The following is a 23132-nucleotide window of genomic DNA, read 5'->3' as shown; positions in this document are numbered from 1 at the left end:
TGGTTGCCATGGGATATCTGGATCCAACTGTGTCATGTGACATGTTTAGTTTTTAGCTTTTATAGGGCCTCTATTTGAGCCTTTATCCCCTTGTTTGATATTGCATCTTTTGGATAAAATGGCTGCTTTAGTAGCTATTACATAAATGGGGGAATTGTATGCTATGGTTATTGACCCTCATGCAGTATTCTACAAGGGCAAGGCGCAGCCTAGGTCTCACTCCAAATTCATATCCAAAGTATTTTGTCTATCATCTCAGTCAGTATTGCTCTGGCATTTTATCTGAATGGGAAACAGCTGAAAAGGTTTTGTTCTTGGTAGAGAATGAGACATCATCCTGAGTTAGACTTTTTTAAATGGGTTACCAGCCACATTTCCATGTCTTACACTGCCAAAGATCTGACAACTCCTGAAATATTTATTGCATTGATCTAGAGCACGTTCAATATTTACTGCATTTGTGGGAAATGTTCCTACTGACGCTTGAGGGTAGCAACCCAGGCCTCCGTACGTACTTTTGCAAGACATTTATGTAATTACGACTGCATCAAAGGACAAAGTGAATGTAGGGAAAAGTAGTCCTACAGTAATTCTTTAGGTGAGACTTGTAGCCCCACCTCCATCGAAAAAACCACTTAGGAGTCACTTACAGTGAATGGACATATATGCAATTACTTAAAGAAAAAGTTACCTCTAGTAACTGTTCTTCGGGGTGTTACATATGCCCATTCCACAACCCACCCTTAGCTTTTTTGACATGTCCAGAACTGCAAGTCACTTGGTTCCTGCTTTGCCTCAGAGAGCAGTTTGATGCTAAACTGCTTGTGACTGGTTACCTGATGCTCCGGTCCAGGGATCAGCAACCTTTGGCCTGCGGCCCACCAGGGTAAACCCCCAGGTGGGCCAGGCAGGTTTTTTTGACCTGCTGCGTGCACAGGTTCAGCCGATCGCAGCTCCCACTGGCCATGGTTTGCTGTTCCAGGCCAATGGGGGCTGCGGGAAGCGGCATGGGCCGAGGGATGTGCTGGCTGCCGCTTCCTGCAGCCTCCATTGGCCTAGAGTGACAAGCCGTGGCCAGTGGGAGCTGTGATCGGCCAAACCAGCACAAGCAGCAGGTAAACAACTGCCTGGCCCGCCATGGGGTTTACCCTGGTGGGCTGCATGCCAAAGGTTGCCGATCCCTGCTCCAGTTTCTTAGCCAGCCAAACAAATTTTTCAGGACTCTGCCAGCCTTTACTTGGTCTCGAAGGTAATACTTGGTGCACTTCATTCCCACCCCTGCTCCCTTGAAGTGTTGTCCTGCAGTATGCAGCCCATCGCTGTGCCCACACAAATTTCTAAATCTGCAGTATGCACACCAGCCTGTTAGCTCAGCTGAGGAGTCACACTTTCATATATTTTGTGCTGAGATGAACTTACAATAAAACCAATAAGTTTATTAATAAAGAACAGATTGAAGTGATACCAAGTGAGGATAATAGGAACAAAAAATGGTTACAAATAAAACAAGTATAACATGCTTTCTAGTGACTAAAATATAACTAGCTGAAATCTTTATCAGCTTCTTACTGAGCCTCCTCAGCATCACATGTCCTTAGAGCCAGTATTCAGCTATCATAGATACAAAAAGCATTTTGCTTTACACTCCCTCAGTGACAGATCATCACAATGCCTTTTCTCCCTCTTCTTATAGTCCAGGAAACCTTTGAAATGTATCCTTTTGAAGTGTACTACTGGACTAAGTTCCTCTCCCCTGCTGTTTGTTCTTTGGGGTGCAGATGCCATGTCTGCTGCTCTTGTTATCATTCTGTAAACTTGCATTTTCTGTTGACTCGATATGCAAATATAATTCCCATTGTCTCTGGCTAACCCGGTTTCATTTGCATTCAAGACTTGGAGAGCGAGGCAAGTCAATATTCCTTTGCCTGGGAAACCCTTATTAACCCTGCCTGGCTTACGCATTCCATCCATCAATCTTGCAAAGATCATGACCAGCGTGATAAAGTTTTTTGATATATTACATGACATTCTTTGTCAAATACCATAACAATGTGTTAAGAGTTGCCATTACATGCTAGTGAACCCTCTGCTGGGGGCATTGAGGGCTCTAAAGCACTGTAGTCTTATTGTATTAGAGGAGAGATCTTCTGTATATTACTTAAACCCTAATAACTTTCAACCCATTTTTATTCTTCTCTTCCTGAAGCTGCTCTGTCCATTTAATCATACAGTCCTAGACCAAGCGCAAGCTGGCGTTTACTCTGTCAACAAGCACTTGCATAGTTAACATTGTTGAAGCTGGCAGCTCCTCTTCCTCGTTCTTGCTGACACTAGAGCATAGAATCCTCTTGGACTTTCTTTATGTGGGGTTCTCTGGCTCTCCTGTCAGTTTCACTTATTTCATCACTTGTTGTCTGACTGCTGTGCACCAGGGTCCCCTCATGACGTTCAGTTCTTGACACTTGGCTCTTCTGTGTTCTTTGTCACTATCTTGGTTCATAACCTCACCTAATGTATTGTTATATAGATAAATCTAACTGATCCAAGGACCTCTTAATGCTAACTAGCAGAGGGCACAAGTGTACATAGTGGTTCAGAGATCCTCTGGATTGCCCAAAATGGGGTGTTATAAGCTTTCTGCTGAAAGCACATTATGCTGGTGGTCATAATTATTGAAAGATAGGTGTACAGAAGATATCTAAAGTTGTGTTTATACTGAAAATTATATTCTGTAGGACTTCAAGTGACTTGTCTTTAACTACAAGGTAGCATGTATTAGACAAACTTCTCCAGGCAGGCAGTGGGGGGAGACTCATCTTCTTGGTGGGCCATTCTGTATTATGTCTCAAAATAGAAATCCTATTAACGTATCAAGTCAAATGCTAATGAAGAGTTTCTGGAGACTTCAGAATAAAATTACCAGGAAAGGGGGGTGGGGGGGGGACCTATTTTGCAAGTGAAGATCGAAAGATCTGGTATAGTGTATTTAGGGTGCAGATTCACCTGCAGGTATCCTTCAGTCTGTGAGGGCAAGCTGCCAGTGCGCTTGATCCCATGAAAGGGATCTCAACAAACCTGGCTGAAAATTATGGGAAAAAACTATATGGTAAGCTATTCTGTAGGAGATAGGAATGTCTTGTGAGTTAAGGCTCTAGGCAGGTTATGATTTCAATATTGATTGTCATTTGAATCTCTGTTTTTAAACTTATTCTTGTTTTAAATATAAATGTGTGGTATGTTAAGTGAGGGGTAATTCTGAGTTCAAACTATCAGGCTAGTGTGTACTATTTCTTTGGGAGTAATGAATCTGAGAATTCAGTGGCACAGGAGCTGGGCAAAGCAGAGGAATGTCTGGTGTGCCTATTTCTAGCTTGTACACAGAAAATGAGGTCTACAGAGGCCTGGGAAGGTAGTACTTGTGTTGCCAGAGGCTGATGGAGTCAGAGCTGATCCACAGCTGGCATAGACTAGACTTCCTCACACTGAGTAGGGGGCTAGCAAGGTGCCTCACAAGCTTGCATACCCTGTGAAGCATCACACTAATGCCACAGGCTTGACTAAAGCTTTCTCAGCTTCATCTAAATGTCTAGGCAGAGAAGCATGTGTGCTCCTTTGACTACATGATCTCCAGCTCCTCCTTGGAACTCACTTGCCTCCTGTCCATTACTGTTATCGTTGACTGAGCTTTCCTTCTGGTAACCTGCCTCTTCTGAAACCCTTTCTCAGATGTGTCTCCCTCTTGCCTTGAAGTCTCAGCCCTCTGTACTCTAGTTTGTCAAATTGTGCTGTCTGCTTTCTTACACACCAAAACTAACATGCTATGCATCTTCATCCCCTGTTGGAGCTTTCCTTCATGATCATGTTAACATTTGTCTTGACTTCTACCAACTTCAGCCTAATATATCTGCTCTCTTCTCATTGCTATTCCTTTTTTCTTGTCCAGTACTACTCCTAGCTTCTCACTCATCTTACCACTACTAGACTTGCAGAGAAGTCTTCACCTGCTACACTATCTAAAACATGCTAATACCATCTGAAAATATCTTCTCCTTTACCTAGATGTAACTTGTGGCTCAGTAATGTATTACAGTTTTGCGTGATTAGTGATAACTTGTCTAAAATGCTATACAAGAAGTTTTTGCCTTTTGGGGTTGGGCTATACCAGTGGTCACCAACCAATAGATCGCAATCAACTGGTCAATCCTGGAGCCTCTGCCAGTCAATTTCAATCTCTGGCTGCTAACAGTCCAGTGACACAACAGAGGTGAGGGAGGTGGGAGGCAGGCAGGTCCGCAAGCTGCTGCTGCCCCCGTTCTGACTCCGCAGCTATCATTGGCTGTGAACTGCAGTCAGTGGGAGCTGCAGTCGGTGCTGTGGGGCAGCAGCAGCTTATGCGGAGTCGCCTGCCTCCTGCCCTCTCCCCTGCGGCCTGCAGAAACATGCCAGCTGCTTCGGGGAGCAGTGTGGGGTCAAGGCAGGTAGGAAGCCTGCCTTAGGCCTGCTGCACCGCTGACTGCTAGCCACCTGTGGTAAGCACCTCCCGGCCAGAGCCTGCATCTTGCACCGCCTTTTGTATCCCTCCCCCAGCCTGGAGCCCCAACTTAGACCCAAACTCCCTCCCAGAGCTTGCACCCCTCACCCCCTCCTGTACCCAGTTTCTCAGCCTGGAGCCCCCCATTCCAAACCCTTCAGCCCCAGCACAGAACCTGCACCCCTGCCCCAGCCTGATGAAAGTGAGTGAGGGTAGGGAGAACAAGCAACTGAGCAGGGTGGGACCTCGAGATAGGGGCAGGGTAAATCCTGGGTCTTAAATTCAAAAAGTGATTTTGTGTGTAAAAAGGTTGGAGACGACTGGGTTAGACATTGTAGTTTAAATATAAAGCAGCTTCCAAGGACACATCTTCAGACTGTAAGATGTGAACTTTTTTTAACCTGTCTTGCATATCAACATTTTTATATTTATATACATATATAAAATTTTTCACTCTTCAGATAAACATATGAAGGAACTATTATCCAAACTCTTAAACTCCAGATATTTTGAAAATATTCCTGTGCCTCGCAACATGCAAGTAAAAGAGGAATTGGAAGAGGAAGTAATGAGAAAATCTGAGAGACCAAGACAGTTTCCAAAAGGAGAGTCTGTCAAAGAGCCAGGTTGAGTATATTTCCAAATGTAATTCCTGATCCATGTTAAGATAAGCTTCTCAAAGAGCTGAGTGTTCAGAGATCTTGAATAGCCTAGTTTTTATCAACTTAATCATATTGTAAGTATGCAGAAACTTAATCCAGTGGATTTTTTTGGACTACAGTACAGCTAAACTCAGTTGGCATATCAGTAACTAAAATATACTGTACAAAACTTGCAACAGTAGGTGTTGGTTTGAACACCACATAACACCAGTAAGGGAATGGTTTCACCGATACTAGTATCGCTTTGGATCAAAAATTCAGTTTAATCTATTTTCTTATCTAACATATGCTGTCTGTGCTTTTGACAACCTCATTGTTGAAGCTGTGGGAAATGCCTGTTGTAGGTAAATGTCACTTTTGAGTGCACTACTACAGTGCTTGGGTTATAGATACTGCAAGGGAAGGTTTTTCTGAATCTTTCCTTTTTTTAATTTGTACTTTTAAGTTTAAAATTTTTACAAAACCGAAGTTTGGGAAGACCTAAGCTTCATGTTTAATGTAGAACATAAATTATGAATGTTTTAGAAAATCCTTCAGATCAGCAATTGATGACTTTTAACTAATTGTCAAATCAGTGATTTTTTTTTTAGATGGACTTTGTTGGGACACTGAAAGGTTTCATGTTTATCTCTGTAATAATCTGAAGCAAATTAATGTCCTCCCTCTTCCTAGAACCCCTTATGAAGCTTTTGCAGTCTGAGATACAGCCACAAGAGGTAAAATACTGAGTTTAACTGTCTGTTAGAATACATTTAATTGTGTTTAAAAGTAGTTACACCTCTGGGTGGTAACTTAATTCTGATATTAGTCTTAATGTATTGTACAAAAGTTGTGAAACACTAGGAAACTGCTGTCCAGCAAAATTTTAGCCAAGATCTTAGAACAGAAAACCAAACAATGGTCTAGATATGCTGCTTCCAAAGTAGAAAAATTAAAAACTTAAAGCTCTAACTTTTAGTCTTAATCCAAAGGAACATTAACATTCCAGAAATATATGGGGTAGAATGTAACCCCCTCTGCTAAGGCTTAGCATTGAGCAGGAATGGTTTAATACATTTGCTGACCCTTTGGAGCATTTTTATAAATTCAGTGGGGGGAAAAAAAACAAAGCTTCAGATTGTGTAGGTTCAGCTACTTGTGTCTTTATTCCTGTTTCCAGAAGATGGATTCTCTAGTACTGCTGCATCAGACAATACACAATTACAAATACAGGAGTCTTCTAAAATGTTAGGCTCGTAACTTTTATGCTACCTAGATTTAACACTATGGCAGAGTTAAGAATGGTGTTCTGGCTTTGTAAAACCGAAGTAGGGGTCCCTAGATATTGATTTGACTATTAGTAGTTAATTGATACTGTAAAATTGCTACAGAATTTGGCCCAACAGTCTGTAGACCACAAATGTCCTTTAAATCTGCTTCAGAACTACGAGCCTAATCATACATTTCAATGAGCAGCATCATAAAGCAAACTTTTTTTTGATACTTAATCCTGAAAAGGGGACCTCTTTGGCAGTTTGAAATGAAGCAATGTCTTTGTATCCCAACCTTCCAAATATCCCACTAGAGGGAGTATAGCAAATAAAGCAGATTTTTTTTATAGTATACTAAAACTAAAATTTAGTCTTCTAGACTTTGCCCAGCCAGTTTAGACTTCCAATTCTGTGCTGTAACTAATTAAGCAGACAGAACACAGCCAGTAAGTAGTAGTCTTTGTCATGTTCAGATTTTTACTGGGCTGTAGGCCTACAATACCATAGCTACTAGCCTCTGCAAGCTACTTCCAGTTTATATCTAACTTCCTGGCTCTAAGCAGGAATGCACTGAGACTCGTTCTGGTGATTCAAATGAATTGTCTCTAGGATCTGGTCATTAGCTATGATCTGATCTTCCAGTAAATAGAGCTAGTTTATTATAAGCTTTCAGGGGATCAAATATGCCAAAAAAGAAATATCTTGTTCTTTAATGAATGAAATAGTGTTCGTACTATTCACACCAAGGTGTGTTAGGTGCTATACAGGATGAGGTCAATGTCCTGCAGAAATTACAACTGAATTTTAAACATGGCATGATTGTGGATAACAAATAGAGAAGCCATGGAATGAGGAAGGACAAGGGTAAGAGCAATAAGATTATATGGCTACTTAATTTGTGCATATTTCTAGATGTTTAAGTGTTCAGTTCTGTTTCATTGTGGTGCTCCTCTACAACATGCTGGAAAGAGTAACTATTCAGTGTCCGCAACATTGTAGGATAAAACCAGGTCTCTTTGTACTGAAACAAAGCAATTCTTCAGCTGGCTGCCTGTGTTGTCTGTTTTGGTTAGGTCACTCAACTACAGACAGTTTTTTTCTCACTAAAAAACTGAGCTAAACTCTGGTAGCAATGTTTTCTTGAGCCACTAAATTTCTTTGGTCTGTAGTTTCTCAACAGGCGCTATTTGCCTGAAGCAGAATGCTCTATCAAGAAGCCTAAAGAATGCAAACCATGGGAAGCAGAGTACACTAGAAAGCAAGAACCTCCAAAATCCTGGGAAATGCTTGTTGATATAGAAGAACAGGAACAAAAGAAGCAGAAGCAGGAATCTCTGAAGCCTTGGGAATCTTGTGGTAGGCATCAGGAACAGAAGAAGCAGGAATCTCCAAAGCTCTGGGAAGCTTGTGTTAGGGAAGAGGAGGGACAGAAGCAGGAGTCTTCAAAGCCCTGGGAAACTAGGGTTAGGGAGGAAGAACAGAAAAAGCAGGAGACTCCAAAGCCTTGGGTAATGCATGTTAGGGAGGAGCAGGATTCCCCAAAACCTTGGATAACAAAAGTTAGGGAAGAGCAGGAACAGAGGAAGCAGGAATCTCCCAGACTTTGGTCCACAAAAGTTCAGGAAGAGCAGGAACAGAGGAAGCAGGAATCTCCAAGACCTTGGGCAACAAACGTTCAGGAAGAGCCAGTCCAAAAGCAGGAATCTCAAAGACCTTGGATAACCCAAACTAGGGAGGAACCAGAGCAAAAGAAGCAGGAACCTGTGAAGCCTTGGGGAACGCGTGTTAGGGAGGAACCAGAACAAAAGAAGCAGGAACCTGTGAAGCCTTGGGGAACGCGTGTTAGGGAGGAACCAGAGCAAAAGAAGCAGGAACCTGTGAAGTCCTGGGAAACACGTGTTAGGGAGGAACCAGAACAAAAGAAGCAGGAACCTGTGAAGTCCTGGGAAACACGTGTTAGGGAGGAACCAGAACAAAAGAAGCAGGAACCTGTGAAGTCCTGGGAAACATCTGACAGGCAGCAGCCAGCATCATTGCAGCAGTTACAGAATACTCCAAAGTCCTGGGGAGCAGCAAATCTTGTGCCAAAGGAGCAGATTGGGCCAAAGAAGTGTGATGTGGAACCCAAAGATGTGAGTTGGCATAGGTAGTATTAACTCTCATTAAGCTTATGTCAGTATTTCAGACTAAAGCAATACAGTAGTCAGAGGATTTGTAAGAGTTGCATTGTGGAGTTCTGTACTCAGATTTCCATGTCACTTCTGAGTGGGTTAAGTCAGATTTTTAACTGATATCCTAAAACTTGGCGCATCTGGAAAGCAAAATGCTCTCCTTGCTTCTTGCATGAACCCCAGTAATACTGCAGTTGGGCCTCAAATGAAAAATTACATTTTTGCATAAGGCAGAATAGAATTCATTTAGCTCTTCTGCAGCTGATAGCTCTCTAAATGTCCACTTGCATTAATACTACAAATCGGGTATGACTCAAAGATCAGATACTTAAAGTACTATGTACAAATAGCACTTCAATAAGTTTTTAGGCTTTTAACTAAAATAGCTTTTAAGGGGTATTTTTACTTGATCTAGAAGTTAATCAACTTAATTGATGCTTAAGTATGCATTTCCAGATGAATCAATATGCTAAACTACTATTCTGGAATGTTTTGGAAACTAACACAGTGGTTCAGTTTAGTAACATAGAAAATGCAAGGTTTTGCAGGATCCAACAACATTCCAGCTTAATTTTAAATTTCTTCTCCCTCTTCCCCAACTGTGTACACAAGTAGCTTGGAGAAATCGATAGAGTGAACAAATCAGTATCTGGAGAGGCATGCTTCCAAAGTAGTAATTAGGCTTGATCTAAATTTTAGTAAGACCATAGATGGAAAATAGAGAGCCACTGTGGCTTATACACAGGTATTGTCCAACTCTACTTCTTTTTAAAGCTGTCTTACTTCAGTAAATGACTAGATTAGATGGACAAGAACAGTATAAGATCCACAATATTGAAAAGTGGATATTCTTGTATCTAGAGACGGGATCGCAGACAGAAGCACGAATCTGAAGTGAAACGAGTGGGTAACGTAAAACAGTGGGTGATAAAGAATGGGAGTAAGGTTATTTAGCAAATCTTGAACACGTATCGTTAAAATGGTCTTCATAAACACTTTTCACTGTGGTATATTGTAAAGTTGCATGCTTCCACTCTTATTGGTAGTATGGGAGGGGAAAGGCTGACTTTTTTTCCAGCTAATAAATCTTTCTAAACGTAATGGCACTAGTGTTCATAGCTATGTGCATAACTTGATACTGTACTAAAAATAGTTCAAAGCAATGTAGCCACTGTAAAGTACTCAAATGTTCTTAGCACTTTAAGATGGATTGGAACTTCTAGTGTTGGTTTAGTTTCTAAAGCTTATGTTTGAGATGCTTCCTAATGAGATGGGCCTCTTATTTTATATAGGATGGAAAAACAGATGGATCAAGTGGTGGACATGGCTTTGATGCAGTAAGAAAAAAGGAGGTCCTCCAATCGGTCGGAGAGAGTTTTAAACTACCTAGGAGTCTCCAAAGCAATGTACAGGTGTGCTAGTCAGCCATATCAAACTAAAATGAGTCAAATTTTGAGTATACAAAAACTGGGATATCTTTATAAAGCATCTGAATATATTTGATGTACTGCATTAAATGCAGCATACATATGTCTAATTCATCAAAATCTTGACCTGTGGAAGAGGGAGATGTTAACTGCCACATCACTTCAGCCTTATGTACTGAAACGTCAGCAGACTTGCATTGTGCCTTGCAGATTACTGTCAAACTGCATTACAAAGGAACAGTGATTTAACAGATAAAATACTGACTATAAGTTGACAGCATTTCACTTGTAAAATTAATACACACTTAAAACAATGGTCTCAATTCCATAAAGTAAGGATACGGACATAATTTAATCTGGCATTTATCTGGCTTATAGTGTGAACACTGTATACAGGCTGATCTCTAACCAGCACTGAGGATGAATAGGATAAAATAGAAAGGTGTGGCTTGTGTGCCTATGTTTAGAAACTAAGTTTTTTATTCAAGCTTTTAGAGCGTTTGAGAAACTGATCTTTGAGTTGCTAGGGCAAGAATGAAGAAAAATTGCTTATAACTAGGGTCTTCCAGGGAGTTGAGAGAAGCCACTACATAAAATTAGCTTGTACAGGTTTTGTATGCTAGAAAGTAGAACCTTGTCATTCCCTTGTACACACTGGGAATAAGTTCGCTTTAATTCCCCCACTTTTCTGTTTCAGAATATGGGTGCTTTGCCAGTGGAGTAATGTAGGTTCATTGAATATAGTTGTAAGCGCTGAGGACTATATACCCTCCATTTTATTTATATGGATTTATTTTAAAAATATCCATCTAAAGCCCTTGACCTACCAGGTTGGGACTGTGGAATTTAAGCACTAAGTCTTAGGCCTAGTTAACATAGAGTTGCGTAGGTTCAGAGGTATTCGTGTTAAACCAGTTCAATTATTGATGCAACTTTGTGTGGACACTCCTAACTTGATTTAGGTTTGGTGTGTTGGTTTAACCTACACTTACAGGTGGTCATCTGGCTTATATTTAGGGTATGTCTACACAGTGGCTAAAAGGGTACTTTGCAGTGTGGGTTGGCAGATGTGCTAGCTTTGCTCAATCTGGCATGCTAAAAATACTAATGTTGCTATAGAAATTTAGACTAGCTGCTGCCTGAGTGCAATCTCACTGGAACCCCTGGCTATGTAGTGGGCTGCTAGTTAAGCAGCCACCTGTGCCATGACAGCTGCTGCTATTGCTAGCATGCTGGCCTGTCTGCCTAATGGGGAAGCGCTCTCCCAGCTGGTGTGAAGGCATGCCCTTCGTCTGAATATTCTATAGGCTGAACTGACATAATGAGGATGAATATTAATTGTGTAGGCATGCACTTAGTGTTTGCAAAAGCTTTAACTGAAAAATAAGTAATTTAGATATATCAAAGGCTAAACTAGGATTGTGTTCTGGATCCAAGTGCTTAAATTGTAAAATTGGACATCTTTAGTAAAAGCACAACTGACTTGAGTAAGCAAAAAATTTTTAAAAGGGAAAGCAAACTTAAAACCCTTGTTTTAATTGAAATAGGCTGTCTTAATGTCAAACTCTCCTATAACTTAAAAACACACATGAAATTTCAAGTCAAAACAAGTTTTTATTCAACATTTGGGAGCAAGTGGTAAAATCAGACTTACAGTGGAAATTATTTCAGCTTCAGTTATGGCTTTTACTACTGCTTGCTGCAGAACCCATAGTAATTCCACTAGTCCAGTGCTACTCAAAGTGGTGGTCTGCAGACCGGTGCCGGTTCGCGAGCCATTGGCTGCTGGTCTGCGCGCACATTGGGGGAGGAAAATAATTGCCGGCCCCCCACATCAGATAGCTTGAAAAGCACTGCACTAGTCAGTCCCATAATGCCAGATGCAATGTCTAATCCCAAATCAGGAAGTCAACTTAGTTTAGAATCCATCTCAAGCATACTCTTTGACCAAGAGCATCATTTGGATATATAAGCATATCTACTTCTGCTGTTGAAGTACTTCATCACCTGTACAAATCTAAAAACATGTTTAGAAAAGGCGTCATGCAGCATGAGATGCTAAATAGTGTGGTACCTTCAAAATAGCCTAGTTTGTAGATATTTTCATCTCCTAGTTTGAAGTACTGAGGAATGACAAGCAGTGAACATTATGGGCTCTTTCCCGCTATGTAAATTATCATCCAGTTGGTATGCAGAACTGTGCTGTATGGTCATACATTCAAATATGCTTAAATGTATGTAGTTATGGGTAATATCAGTATACTATTGCACTGTGAAGGTAGTTTTTATGTCTGTAAGCCAATACTGGATGGTACAGTTCCTTGTGCCTTGAATTATGTATGACCTGGCATAGATTCTCTAAATCGGAAAAATATTTTAAACTGACATGACTTCAGTTGCATGTGTTCTCAAAAGCAGCTAACTTTATACTATGGAGGTGACAATATAATTAGCAGTGCAAACTTCTGGCACTCTGGAAACAGTACACCTCAGTTACAATTGCCTGATAGGTGAACAGACTCCCCTCCACATTCAATTTTTGGCCTTTTCAGGCTTAGTTATAACTATTATAGATGTCTGCCCAGTGGTCTGAACCCACAAATTCATTTAGAGGCAAGCCACTGAATAGTCAGTGGATGATACTTTGTCACCATCAACCAAGGTTGGATTTAAACAAGTGATTTACAGGTGAAAGAATCAGTAGTCCACTACCAACCACAATGAACATGTTGTGATTGTTCTGTGTATTTGCGTTTTAGTAGGACTATCTGGAGTGTGGCAGGGAAGGAACATGCTTTTAACCAATCAGCTGTTGCATCCAATAGTGAATATTGTTTTGCACTATTTTTGCTTTGCAACTAGTCTGAGTAATAGCCCTCTTGATTGTCAGAGGACCTAAAAGCAATCTGTAGGCATCTGCAGCTTCCTAATCAGATTTCGGACTGAAAATTGAGCAGGGTATTGCTTTCAAAATGGGAATTAAATAAGCTTCAATGTAACAAAGACCTGAGTTTTCTTTCATAGTCCACTTGTTAGATTTGGATCTGGTGTTTAATTCAGCTACACATTAACAGGAAAGTTCCCAGTTAGTATTGCTGTCCATTTGTAGAGCAATAGTGAGAGTTAAAGACCCAGGGGAAGCTGTTTTCTCAAACACTGGGCTTTTACTACATTAAAGTGAGGCTGGGCACAAAGAGTAGTAGGTCTTAAAGTCTAAACTGTCAGGTAACTCGTGTACCTTTCCCTGAACATACATGAGGCCTCTTTCCAGGGGTATACAGCAGTACATAGCTAGTTTAAACTCTTGAAAATATTGGAGAGTTGGAGTCATATTTGGGCTGCACTATCCAAAGTACTTTTCTCTCGTGCTTAGGAGACTCCAATGCACATGTTATAACTTTGAGACTTTTTTCTAATGAAGTGTTAGTGACTAGTTTGGTAGAAACACACAAGTAAGATAGCTGTGAACATTTGTGGTCTGGGGAAGTAGCCCCACCTTGTAAGCTAAAGGAGCCTGTAAAAATTGATAGGCACATCTTAACTTAGCTTTCAATAGCAGACTAAACAAATTGCAATCACCTGGGGACCAAATTTCCTTCTGGAGTGAATCACCTTAGCCACTTCTGTAGTGTTATTCTGGAGTGCTGCTTATGCTCAGTTTATTACTACAAAAAGTGCTTAATAGGCCATAGCATCAGAATTGTGAATACACACTTGCCTTCATGAGGTGCAAACCACGTGACCATGTAGGATCTTTCAATGCCTGTCTTGTCACTTGAACTGATACACATATTGCGTAACTTTGCTAACACACTATCCTTCACACCTAAGACAAAAGCCACCTGGTATATTTTGGTGGAAGCTGTTCCTCAGGCAGACTATATCTGAAAACAGACAACTTTGTCTGTAAAAGGAAGATGCAAGGACTATGACTTTATATATAAATTTTATGACTTAAACTAGATTTAAATCAACTTCATCTTCTCCATTGGTATTCTGTATCAGAGGAAACCTATTATTGCAGCATAATTTAATAATCAAATATAAGAATATATCCTGACAGGTATAAGCAAGAGTGCTAAAATGGTGGTGGTTGTACATTCCAAGTTACTTCATGGGGTTACTTAAAAGCTAACTATGTGTTAGCCGATGGCCAGGGATGTTTGGTGAGGTGCCAGCTATGCCCGTTTATACCATCCGTGACTTTAACCGCTAGGACGCACTGTCCCTTCGCGGCGGGCAGCCCGGGCTAGGCTGACGGATGCCCCAAGGTCCTAACCGCCCGTGACTTTAACTGCTAGAGCTCAGAGCTCCTTCGCAGCGGGCAGTCAGGATTGACTGACAGGTGCCCCAATGGCAGCACTAAGAGCCTCTCCACACCCGTGACTTTAACTGCTAGAGCTCAGAGCTCCTTCGCAGCGGGCAGTCAGGATTGACTGACAGGCGCCCCAAGAGTTTGCCCCGTGGAGGCGGCACAACTCAACGCTAGGCTCTTAGTACTCTCACCTAATGGTCAGGCTTTATAGCCAAAACGGCTGAGGTTCTTTAATTGTGTTGGCTGCTTCACAGTAAACCAGAGAAACAAGTCAGGCTTATGCATAAATGGTTACCAAAATTTATTAAACTAGATTCTAATCATGTGGTTACAAAATTGCTAGTGCCTACTTATTTAAGTGTAGAGATGTTACACACACAAACAAGTTACAAAACTGAAGCTACAATCCCAAAGAAAGAAAACAAAGTATAGAGCTCTATTTCAAAATATGTGTACACTAAAGATAGGAGATCAGGTGTGGGTGCTTCTTACCCTCCTTGCATCTCTCGATTCCAGCGGTGCCAAGCCAGGATCGGTCACTCAATTCTGCGGAAAGACGAATAAGGGACAAGGCTTAGGGACCCTCTTAGCTGCAGAAGCCTTGGGAGGCTGTCACTTATCTGACCAGCAGATAGATAGTGAAAAGCACTCAAAAATCATGGTGCTGTAGGTCCCCTACTTATACCTCTGTACTCCTTTATTCTCTTTCTCCTTTCTATGCTAAATTGGGGCTGGTCTGTCGGGGTGACGCCAGCTCTCGCAAGAGTAGTTCACACTTGCAAGGGAGAAACAATAAGTTTCGACTACTGGACACTTCTTTTATCAGGGTAAATATTTTCCCACCTAGGATGTTGGTGTGTGTGCATCATGCTGTTTTAGTAGGGGCTAAGAGCCATGTCTGTCACAGCACCTCTGCCTGCTGTGAGCCCAATTGTTGTATATGTTCCCAGAGGCACATTGTAGCAGCACACCTGTGCTTCTCTCAGCTTCAAAGGCTGTGCTGGAGTGCCCTGGTGTTTTGGCTCCCGTGTGTTTCCAGCAATGCTGGTCTGAGGGGGGGCTGGCTGTCTGGCTACACTATGATAGCCAGAAAGCTTTTTAGCTACCATTTTATAAGACTACTTAAATTGAAGTCTTGAAGTAGCTCACAAAGTATTTATAAAAACTTCACAAACAACTTAAATCTCAGGCCATTTCAGTTGGCATGGTAAAACTGCAACAATCTGTAGTAAAGTTCCAAACTCTTTTTGGGTGGGGGAGCCAGGAGAGGGGAAGCTTTTTAGAAAACCTCTTGCAACCTCACTCATAACCCTACAAAAAATGGAGACAAACTGGTAGCTTCGTCTTTGAAGTCTCAGCCTCCTAGAATGCTAGTCCTATGACTGGAAGGGACTCAAGAGGTCCTTTGCACTCAAGGCAGGACTAAGTATTATCTAGACCATCCCTGATAGGTGTTTGTCTAATCTGCTCTTAAAAATCTCCAGTGACCTGAGACCCCACTACCTCCCAAGGCAATTTATTCCAGTGCTTAACCACCCTGACAGGAAGTTTTTCCTAATGTCCCACCCAAGCTGCCCTTGCTGCAATTTAAGTCCACTGCTTGCTGTCCTAACCTCAGAGGTTAAAGAGAACATTTTTTTTCTCCCTCCTCCTTGTAACAACCTTTTATGTACTTCTCAGTTTTCTCCAGACTAAACAAACCCAATTTTTTCAGTCTTCTCTCATAGGTCAAGTTTTCTAGACCTTTCATCATTTTTGTTGCTAGTCTCTGGACTTTCTCTAATTTAGCCACATCTTTCCTGAAATGTGGTGCCCAGAATTGGACACGATACTCCAGTTGAGGCCTAACCAGCACAGAGTAGAGCAGAAGAATTACTTCATGTTTTCCTTACAACACTCCTGCTAAAGCAGCCCAGAATGACATTTGCTGCTTTTTTTGGTTCGCAACAGTGTTAAACTGACTCTCTTGCTTGTGATCCACTGGCACCCCCCCGATCCCTTCCTGCAGTACTCCTTCCTAGGCAGTCATTTCCAATTACGTATGTATGCAGCTGATTGTTCCTTCCTAATTAGAGTACTTTGCGTTTGTCCTTACTGAATTTCATCCTATTTACTTCAAAGCATTTTTCCCATTTGTCCAGATTTTGAATTTTAATCCTATCCTCCAAAGCACTTGTAACCCCTCCAAGCTTGGTATCGTCTGCAAACTTTATAAGAGTCCTCTCTATGCCAGAGGTTCTCAAACTGTGGTCCATGAGCTCTGTTCAGGTGGTCCACAGATAGTTCCCTTTAAGGTGTGCGCCTGGGTGGCTGCACACAACTTTGTCAGTTCCATAATGTGGGGCTGCTGTGGCGGGGGAGAGGGCACATCCATCGCATTGGAAAGGTAAGATATTACTGACATTAAAATGAGTTCTTTTTGTTTGTAGAACAGAAAGAATTAAGGTGTTTTATATAGCGCTTTTTTCCGAAGCGCTTTACAATAGTTAGCTAATGGTACAAACATTTGGAAAGATTAAGTGGTCCACCAAGACCCTCAGCGATTTTTCAAGTGGTCCGCAAAAAAAATTTGAGAACCATTGCTCTATGCCATTATGTAAACCATTGATGAAGATATTGAACAAGGATCAGTCCTGGATCTGGTTCTGTGGGACCCCACTTGATAAGCCCTTCCATGTTGAATGTGAACTACTGATGACTACTCTCTAGGTATGTTTTTCCAACTAGTTATGCACCTACCTTATTGTAGCTCCATCTAGGTTGTATTTCTCTCGTTTGTTTGAGAAGGTCATGCAAGACAGTATCAAAAGCCTTACTGAAATCTAGATATACCACATCTACCGCTTCCCTCCTTGTCCACAAGGCTTTTCACCCTATCAAAGAAAGCTGTTGACTCGGTTTGACACAATGTGCTCTAGAGAAATCCATGCTGTTACGTACACCTAGGTGTCTGCAAATTAATTGCATAACTTGCTCCATTATTTTTCCAAGTGGTGAAGTTAAGATGACTGGTCTGTAATTTTTCCGGTTGTCCTTATTTCCCTTTTTATAGTTTGGTATCTTTGCCCTTTTCCAGTCCTCTGGAATAACTCCTGACTTTTTGAAGATAAGCATTAATGGCTCATATATCTCCTTAGTCAGCTCCTTGAGTATTCTAGGATGTATTTCATCAGGCCCTTGTAATTTGAAGACATCAAACTTGTCTAAGTAATTTTTAACTTGTTTCCCTATTTTAGGCTCTGATCCTACCACATTTTCACTGGCATTCATTGATTTAGATGTCCAATTGCTACTAAACTATTTGGTGAAAACAAATTCATTGAGCACTTCTGCCATTTCCACATTTTCTGTTTCTCTCTCTCTCCCTCTGCCTCCCATCACCCACCATTGAGTAACTGACCTACACTGTCCTTGGTCTTCCTCTTGCTTCAAATGTATTTGTAGAATGTTTTCTTGTTGCCCTTTGTCTCTAGTTTAATTTCATTTTTTGCCTTGGCCTTTCTTCTTTTGCCCCTGCATACTTGTGGTGTTTGTTTATATTCATCCTTTGTAATTGGACCTTGTTCCTACTTGTTGATGTTTGAGAATGGAGGAAGGCAATATGGAATGCCAGGTTGCTTTTACAAAATTTCATTTGGTCACAGCTTTGACTGCAGAAAATGCTTGCCATACTTTTTTTGGTAGTAGAACATAATAGCTTGCCCTCTCAGTAGGCGAAATCTTGTTCTATAGACTAGTGTCCTGACATTCAGAAGTACTGAGCACTTGCGGCCCCAAATTATTTCAGCAGGACTTTTGGCTGCCCAGCACTTCTGAAACGTAGGCCAAAGTCTTGTGCTTATTCTTTTTCACTTAAACTTGAGTTACTGGAACTTGACTTCCAGCATTACACCAACACTGAAGTTACTGTAAATAAAATTGCAACTAATATCTGAAAATAGATACCAAAGAGATTCCATTGTATGAGTGCATACACTACTTTGTAGGATTGACACATATTCACTTAAACACCAAGGCAAAACTTTTTTAAAACTTGTTGGTAGGGAGTTAACTGTATATAAAGAGTGACCTAATTTCAGATCTTTTCCACAATGTGGATAAGGTTGAGGTTATTACACATGAAGAGGCTAGCTCTTGCTAATTCTATACCCACCACTAATTAACTATCTTCAGTAGCTATATGTTGAGAGGAAAAGGTAACTTTAATTCTGAAGTCCTCCATTTACTTTTGGGTTCTCTTGTACACTGCCATTATGCTTTCTGTGTAATTGTGGGAGAAGATTTTCACATCTGATATGTGAAAGCATGAAAAGCCCTTTTTAGCCAAAAGTCCATACAACTTGACTAAGAAGAGTACTTTTTGAAAATGCTTGTCAGGAGTGATGGAGAAATCTGTACATGGATGGATAGGAGGGAAGAATTGAGCAGAGAGCTGCAGGTGAGCAAAAGTCGATGGATGTAATATTGGGGTGGGGGAGGGGAAGAGTGAATGTGAAAGGCCCTAAAATTCTCTAGGGTTTGAGGAGGTTAACAATGGACTTGAGCTCCATAAGGAATAACTCCAGGCCCCAATCCTGTGCTCCACTAACATGGATACTGAGGAGCCAACCTGTACATACAGCTTCTGAGTTAGACCTCCCCATATGGTTGAGTCAGAATACCTCCCTACTAATTGTGTAGCCATAGCATTACTGTGACTTATGTAGTGCTCACACTTACATAATTGAAGATTAGCAAACTCAAGTTCATTGCTCTTGCATAACTTGGACAGAAATTGATCTTCTCCACATAAGGGTATCCTATGTTTAATTGGCATTGTACATTCATAAAACTAAAGTAATATGGCTACTCTTCATCTCTGAAGGTGCAGCTGTCTAGCTACACAAACTAGAGAGCAGTGTGCCTTTGGAATCTCATCATGTAGGATTGTTCACTTTCACGTTTTCCCATTTAAATGACTTTCCTTTTTCTAACTCTTCCACTTTTGAGATTACCCAGGCAGTAAATAAACACGCAGAACTCTGCAAGAACACACTCTAACCTAGACATGGCATGGAGTATGAAACATGTAACTAACCAGGGAATGCTTGCAGAAGGTACTGAGTAGCAGTCAAATAAGACTACAAAGCTTTGGCTGTTTAGCCAGACTTTTGATGGTGGTTACTAGTGACTGTTGCATGCCTGTAGACTCTCCTGTAGTACTCCATTTCTGTCTGACCTGATACCTTGATCTGTCCCATCCAATGTAAATGGAATCAGGCCAACTTTCTTCCTGTGGCATCTTTTCCATCAAACTTGTATTTCAGAAGATCTAATACATAATCTAGTCAGTGCTAATACAGTATTGTTTCTTACCGTGCATTGTTTAGTTTTAAAAGTTCTAAAAGTAACAGCAGTTCTGCTATGTAACCAATCTGTGTTTTTTCTATTGAAAATTTCCTCTACCCCTTTCTTTGAATGATCCCCATTGTGGGGGAAACAACCACTCTACAGACCTTGGAATAAGCCAGAATAGATTCTGTGGATTGATTTGAGTATATAACAAAGGTAAAAGACCAACTAAAGTCTGAAATGATCCACAAAAAGCTGCATTCAAAAGCCTTTTTCTTGAGGACTGGGGTATGTGTATTTCATGCCCAATTCTGAACTTGTGCTAATGCAACATTTTTGTAGGAAATGCCACACTTGAAGCTTCAGACTGTAAAGGGCAAGTTTTTGAGATGTTAGTGCCAAGCAACCTTGTTTGTAGCTCTACCTACTTTTAACTGCTGTTTCTTTAAAACACCTGGCAATGCCACCTCCCAAAAGACGTGTACTCAGTATCCTATCACCCATGACTCTCTAATTGGCAGGAGGGGAGGAGGTATACTGCAAAAAATTTTTGAGAATTGTGCAGCTTAGTTTAAAAATGCAATTCCTATCCAAGTTTAGTTTTAAAACTGCAGAGTGTTTAGCTGGACCATACTAAATATTGAGTGTTACTTGTTGGCTGAATAAATATACCTAATTTTGTCTTGAACAAAGTATCGCATATGGGGAAAAACATAGTGAATTAATGCCACAAGCTTAATCCAGTGACTAGTAAACTGATTTCTGAAGTGAACAAACTGTGAACTTGTGCATCAGGTTTTATTCAGGAAATGCCAATAACCAGTTTAGCACTTCCTATTCTTTGGTATTTGATTTCTTAAACTTCTCTTGTCAGACTACTTACCATAGGTTTTCTTCCTGCATCAGTTTATATCCTTCTTTCATTACATATCAGGTGCCTAAACCTGGACATCAGTCAGCTGCAGAATTTTGCTCTACTTCTACTCTTCCAAAGGATCCTATACTAAGGAAGGAAAAACTGCAGGATTTGATGACTCAGATACAAGGGACTTACAACTTCATGCAGGTATGTGTCTTGTTTATCCTGCAATAACACCTGCAGGGCTTGGGTCCCCATTGTGCCAGTGGTGGTAATGTAGTAACTTGTTTTGTTAGTGGAGTGGACCTAGCTACTATTGACTAAATTAATGAAAGATTTTAGCAGACTAGAGAATATTTAACTTCTGTGATGTTTTTTGATCTGAACAATCCTAATTTTTCCCATTTCATGAACTTGGTAATCTTTCTAAGGAGTCCATCCTGGATGTTGATAAAGCTTCACCAAGTGCTATTTGTTCATCACAGCCACCTTCAGTAACTCCAGCAGGTAGTCCTGTAGGTAGGTAGACTCTTACATAGAATCCAGAGTTCTTAAGTTGAATGGAGCAATATTTCACTTGCACTGTGCCTCACCAATAGCCATAATGGGGGAAGAAAATTCTGTCTAGAATCTGACCATCTCATCCACAGTGTCTAAATCTAATGGCTAACATTTCATTAAATGGCCAACAGAATAACTTACAGCAACACTCAAATATGCATTATGCTGCAGGGTTGTGGAACAATTGTTGTCTCGCAACCTGAGACTTATACATGGTCAAGTTCTTATGGCTCAGTACTTTCACCTCCCACCTAGGATTCAGTCCTTCAGATTGTACTTGTATACCTGTCTACAATACAGAATGTTTTATAATAGAACTCTAACAACCTATGGAATTCCTACACATAGCTATTGCCTCTGGTGCAACAGTTAATACTGAACTGTCTCTAGTTAGTTATGCTGGTGCTATTAAGGCTTTAAAATAGTCCTGTTGCCCTTCAAATGTATGGAGAAACTGTGTATTACAAAACAGGAAAATAAGTCAGTTGTAATGGGTATTGGGGAACGAAAGAAAATCTAAATGTTCGTTCTACCTCTGTTGAAACTTTGAGTAAATTTGTCTTGAATAATTCAAGTCATCTTAGTGAAATAGCTGTTCCATACATAAGTCTTTCTGTTGCTGGAGATTGCTTTGACCTTTAACTTCACAAGATGAAACTACACTTCCTAAATGTGAGTGACTTACTTTAGGTTTTAATTTATTCAGCTTTCTGGTATGCTTACTGCGTGATGTATAGTAAGGGCAGTGTAGCTGTCCAAATTTTAGATTTTATTTTTTTGGAAAAAAATAAATCTTCGAATTATGCTGAGAAGCTGTAGTTAAATTGAAGGCAAATATGTTGCTTGACTAATCCCTTACTCTTATTTTTACAAAGCTTCTAATGAACAGAAACTGCCAAGTCAAAATGATTTTCTTCAACAGCCACCACAGGTAAACTTAAGAGTACTGGTTTATAGAATTAGACAATTGTGATCTTTTTTAATAAGATAGATATTGTGCTTTCAGAAATAACTGAGGAATTGTATAAGGAAATTATGCCAAAATAAGTCTGTCACAAGACAGACCAAATTTGATTTGGCCTACCAAATTAAGAGTATAGAATTTGATTTTAAAGTTTTGTTTTTATAATCTCTGCAAAGTGAGCTCCCACCAGATATATAGCTCATACTCCAGGCTATATATCAAAAAAGCATTGTATGCCATCTTAACTTCAATGTAATAGCAGATGAGTGAAAATAACATTTTATAACCTCCATTTCACAGTATGGAAGATGTATTTGGATTTAGCTTTCAATTACCGGCGCAACTAGTAGAGAGAGGTGGGTAGGACCAACTTCTGTTGGTGAAAGAGAAGCTTTTGAGCTTCAGAGCTCCTCTTCAAGTCTGGAAAAGAGAACCAGAGTTTTGTAGCTAAATAAAAGGTGGGGACAAATAGTTAAGCATAAGGGGTTAATACAAGTTGCAAGAAACCACTTAAAATGAAGTGAGTGGTTAACACCTCTGCAGTCAAAGACCAAGGAATGTTAGTAGGTTTTGAATTGTTGTAATGAGCCGTAAAACCAGTGTCTGAGACCATGTCTGGCAGAGTTATGAATTTAAGTTCCCAGGCTAATCTTCTGAAGGTGTTGTGTAGGTTTGCTCTGAGGATGAGGACTGATAGGTCAGATATGGAGTGATCACTTTGAGAAGTGTTGGCTCACATGTGATGTCATTTTTCTGAGTGAGTTCATTTGAGAATGTACAGATTTGTTTGGTTTCGCCCACACAGTTGGGGGCATTTGATGGACTGGATGAGGTACATCCTACGTTCTGAATAGGCATGTAGGATCTGCACCAATCTAGGTAATATGCAAAAATCAAGAGAATTGTTTGCATTGCCTACCTTAAATTTATAATAGCCAGGAGATGCAGTTGACTTTGCCTTGTCAGTGTGCCTACTACAATATTGTCTGAAGAGTAATCAAGCAGCATTCTCCAATAACTTTATAAGGAAAAAATTTCCATTTCACTTGTCATTTCAGACC

The 23132-nt window shown here is 40.6% G+C and overlaps 1 protein-coding gene across 6 annotated transcripts in view; it reads left to right on the top strand.

Moving 5' to 3' along the window:
- Positions 1-23132, top strand: part of CAPRIN2 (caprin family member 2) — a 75150-nt gene that overhangs the window by 25856 nt on the left and 26162 nt on the right. For 4 of the 6 annotated variants that reach the window (XM_074939319.1, XM_074939328.1, XM_074939311.1 and 1 more), the window contains exons 7-13: positions 4993-5157; positions 5866-5909; positions 7613-8575; positions 9907-10026; positions 20622-20753; positions 20978-21065; positions 21983-22038. In XM_074939319.1, coding sequence (XP_074795420.1) covers positions 4993-5157; positions 5866-5909; positions 7613-8575; positions 9907-10026; positions 20622-20753; positions 20978-21065; positions 21983-22038 — 1568 coding nt within the window. The remainder of the gene's footprint in view (positions 1-4992; positions 5158-5865; positions 5910-7612; positions 8576-9906; positions 10027-20621; positions 20754-20977; positions 21066-21982; positions 22039-23132) is intronic. The other 2 variants (XM_074939347.1, XM_074939338.1) reach the window with 1 other exon arrangement.

This window comes from Natator depressus, chromosome 1 (genome assembly GCF_965152275.1).
Source record: "Natator depressus isolate rNatDep1 chromosome 1, rNatDep2.hap1, whole genome shotgun sequence".
Classification (NCBI taxonomy): domain Eukaryota; kingdom Metazoa; phylum Chordata; order Testudines; family Cheloniidae; genus Natator; species Natator depressus.
Note: the sequence above shows the minus strand (reverse complement) of the source record. Positions and strands in the feature narration are given on the sequence as shown.